The sequence below is a fragment of the Propithecus coquereli genome, unplaced genomic scaffold (genome assembly GCF_000956105.1).
Source record: "Propithecus coquereli isolate 6110/MARCELLA unplaced genomic scaffold, Pcoq_1.0 Scaffold786, whole genome shotgun sequence".
Classification (NCBI taxonomy): Eukaryota; Metazoa; Chordata; class Mammalia; order Primates; family Indriidae; genus Propithecus; species Propithecus coquereli.
The window spans coordinates 285,463-288,722 of NW_012154018.1; the positions used below are offsets into that span (position 1 = coordinate 285,463).

At 48.9% G+C, this 3,260-nt stretch overlaps 1 protein-coding gene across 1 annotated transcript in view; it reads left to right on the plus strand.

The window, feature by feature from the left end:
• The window catches only part of LOC105825163 (nascent polypeptide-associated complex subunit alpha, muscle-specific form-like), a 10,517-nt gene extending 9,189 nt beyond the window's left edge, over window positions 1-1,328 (plus strand). The window contains 1 exon segment of the mRNA XM_012662859.1: window positions 24-1,328. Within this exon segment, the coding sequence (XP_012518313.1) occupies window positions 24-1,328 (1,305 nt within the window).
• Window positions 1,329-3,260: the final 1,932 nt, after the last annotated feature.

A 3,260-nucleotide genomic window follows, 5' to 3' on the forward strand; every position in this document is an offset into this window, starting at 1 on the left:
CTCCCAAAGCTAAAGAAGCTCAGGCTCCCAAAGCCAAAGAAGCTCAGGCTCCCAAAGCTAAAGAAGTTCCAACTCCCAAAGCTAAAGAAGCTCCGGCTCCCAGAGTTAAAGAAACTCAGACTCCCAAAGCCAAAGAAGCTCAGACTACCAAAGCTAAAGAAGCTCAGCCTCCCAAAGCTAAAGAAGCTCCGACTACCAAAGCCAAAGAAGCTCAGGCTCCCAAAGCCAAAGAAGCTCCCACTCCCAAAGCCAAAGCAGCTCAGGCTCCCAAAGCTAAAGAAGCTCCGACTCCCAAAGCTAAAGCAGTTCAGTCTCCCAAAGCTAAAGAAGCTCTGACTCCCAAAGCCAAAGAAGCTCCGGCTCCCAAAGCTGAAGAAGCTCCGACTCCCAAAGCTAAAGAAGCTCAGCCTCCCAAAGCTAAAGAAGCTCAGCCTCCCATAGCTAAAGAAGCTCAGCCTCCCAAAGCTAAAGAAGCTCAGGCTCCCAAAGCTAAAGAAGTTCCGACTCCCAAAGCTAAAGAAGCTCAGGCTCCCAAAGCTAAAGAAGCTCAGGCTCCCAAAGCTAAAGAAGTTCCGACTCCCAAAGCTAAAGAAGCTCAGGCTGCCAAAGCTAAAGCAGCTCTGACTCCCAAAGCTAAAGAAGCTCCAGCTCCCAAAGCTAAAGCTCAGGCTCCCAAAGCTAAAGAAGCTCAAGCTCCCAAAGCTAAAGAAGCTCAAGCTCCCAAAGCTAAAGAAGCTCAGCCTCCCAAAGCTAAAGAAGCTCAAGCTCCCAAAACTAAAGAAGCTCCGACTCCCAAAGCTAAAGAAGCTCAGGCTCCCAAAGCTAAAGAAGTTCCGACTCCCAAAGCTAAAGAAGCTCAGGCTCCCAAAGCTAAAGCAGCTCTGACTCCCAAAGCTAAAGAAGCTCCAGCTCCCAAAGCTAAAGAAGGTCCTACTCCCAAAGCTAAAGCTCAGGCTCCCAAAGCTAAAGAAGCTCAAGCTCCCAAAGCTAAAGAAGCTCAGCCTCCCAAATCTAAAGAAGCTCAAGCTCTCAAAGCTAAAGAAGCTCCGGCTCCCAAAGCCAAAGAAGCTCCGGCTCCCAAAGCTAAAGAAGCTCCGGCTCCCAAAGCCAAAGAAGCTCCGGCTCCCAAAGCTAAAGAAGCTCAGGCTCCCAAAACTAAAGAATCTCTGGCTCCCAAAGCTAAAGAAGCTCAGGCTCCCAAAGCTAAAGCATCTCCGACTCCCAAAGCTAAAGAAGCTCAGCCTCCCAAAGCCAAAGAAGCTCCGGGCCCCAAAGCTAAAAAAGCTCTGACTCCCAAAGCTAAAGCAGCTCCTGCGCCCAGTGTGTGAATCCTGACAAAATATCCCTCTGGCTGTTAACAGGCTTCACCTCAGTGAGACCGTAACTGGCTGGAGCTAAAAAGAGGGCAAAGAAATCAGGGAGAAGGAGACATTCTGGCACTTATTTTGGAACAAGGGAGAGCAGATAGATTTTGTTAGAATTTAATCCTTCTGTTAGCGAAATGGGGATCGACATAGCTGAGTTCAAATGGGGCTGGGAACATAGTGTTAAATTTTAGGATTATATCAAGTTTGTTGAATTTCATTAATTAATTAAACAAATAGTCATTGATAGCCTAGTGTGTGTTAGGAGCTACAATTGTATGTTATTATCTGGTGCACGCATTATAATTCAATTGGGTGAGTTTGGTCAGATGACAAGGCCTAATTTGAAATACAGTGTAGATAAGGGGTGTCTTCTGAGCCTTGCATGTAGTGTGGCCTTTGGATAAACCCAATTGAAATAACATCAAGATCCATTTCTTTGAATCTGGGGACAACATCCAAGAAACGTTCATGAAAGGCCTTGAGTGCCTAAACTACTCATCATTTTAGAGCCAGTGGAGATTAATGGGCAGTGGCAAATATTGGGAAAGTGGCCTCACACAAGTACAGGCAGGGCTTTTCTAATTCTCTGTTGATTTCCTCCTTGAGAGGGACAGCTATTTTTCTGGTTGCCCACCAGCCTGCCTGAAAGACCACTGGGGTGACTTAAGGAAAGACAGTGTTTGGGGGAGTGTTAGCTACATGCTCCAGCCCTCAGCCTTGGGCTACCCCCATTTCGAGTCCCTTTCCGATCAACAGAGGATGAAGAACAAAATGGATTTCAAGAACAGACATGGGGCCACCAAGGTATGGCTGGTGCTTCTCTTGGGAGGACTAATTGGGTTAAAAATAGAACTGGACTGGGGTGAGAACTCTTGAGGATGCCTTGGACCCCTTCTCTTCTTCTTGTGTTCTCTGCAGGCTCTGCTCCCCCAAGGCAAGGAGGGAGCCAGGGTGGAGCCCAGGAGTGGTAGGTTAGATCCACCTCCAGGCTGAGCTAAATTTGTCCCTCAGTTCTCCTGTGAAATCTCACCCACCTCACCAAGATCAACCTTTGCCAGGGGCTTTCTGTTCCTAACTCATAATAAAGAGTGTGCACTTGCCTGCTGTGTCTTTGTGTAGTATGTATCTTGGGCCAGGCTTGCTCAGGATGGCAGCTTAAATCTGCACCTTCCCTCCGTCCCACTGGGGTGAAGGAACATTCAATCTCATTCACTATTGGAAGGCCCCTCCTCCTTTGATGAGTTACCCAAGAATTGGGGGCACCTCTGCGGGGCCTTCAATCCATCGTGCTTGTCCCTGCTACCCTCACCATCTTAAGTCCAAGTGGTCCTTTGAAGGTGAGCATGTCTATTGTTCCAGGGCTGGTGGGGCACGAGGGGTGAGGAGGGGAGGGTGCTTCTGCCTAGGCCGGGAGCCCTAATGCCTGTGGTCCAGCCTCCCTCTGTGTACCAAGAAGCTATTTTCCTGAGACCTTGTCCCCTCAAGTCCCCCGATGTCCCATGAGCAGAAATTTCCCTCCTGCATTTCTCCCTTCCAAGGCACTGTCCCCTTCCTCCTGTGTATAATCCTGTCATTCTCAGGATTCTGGAAAGCAGCCAGGCTGTGGACTGTCTGCTTATAAGACAAATGTTCTACGAGGCGGAGGGGAGTGGAGGCCAGCTACCTGCTTGGTGTAGGGACAGAGAACAAAAGTGACCCTGCCACCAGCATTCTCCCTTCCCTCAGTCATGATTTCTGGGAGAGCCTTGGTTACTTTGGAAGGGAGTCCTGGAGAGGAAGGGGCCCATCAGGGATGTCAAACCCAAAGCTAGGTTTTCTGCATTAGGGGCTGGTCTTGTAATTCTCATGTGTACTGATAGCTCCTTGGAATTTGGGGAAGATGGGACACAGATG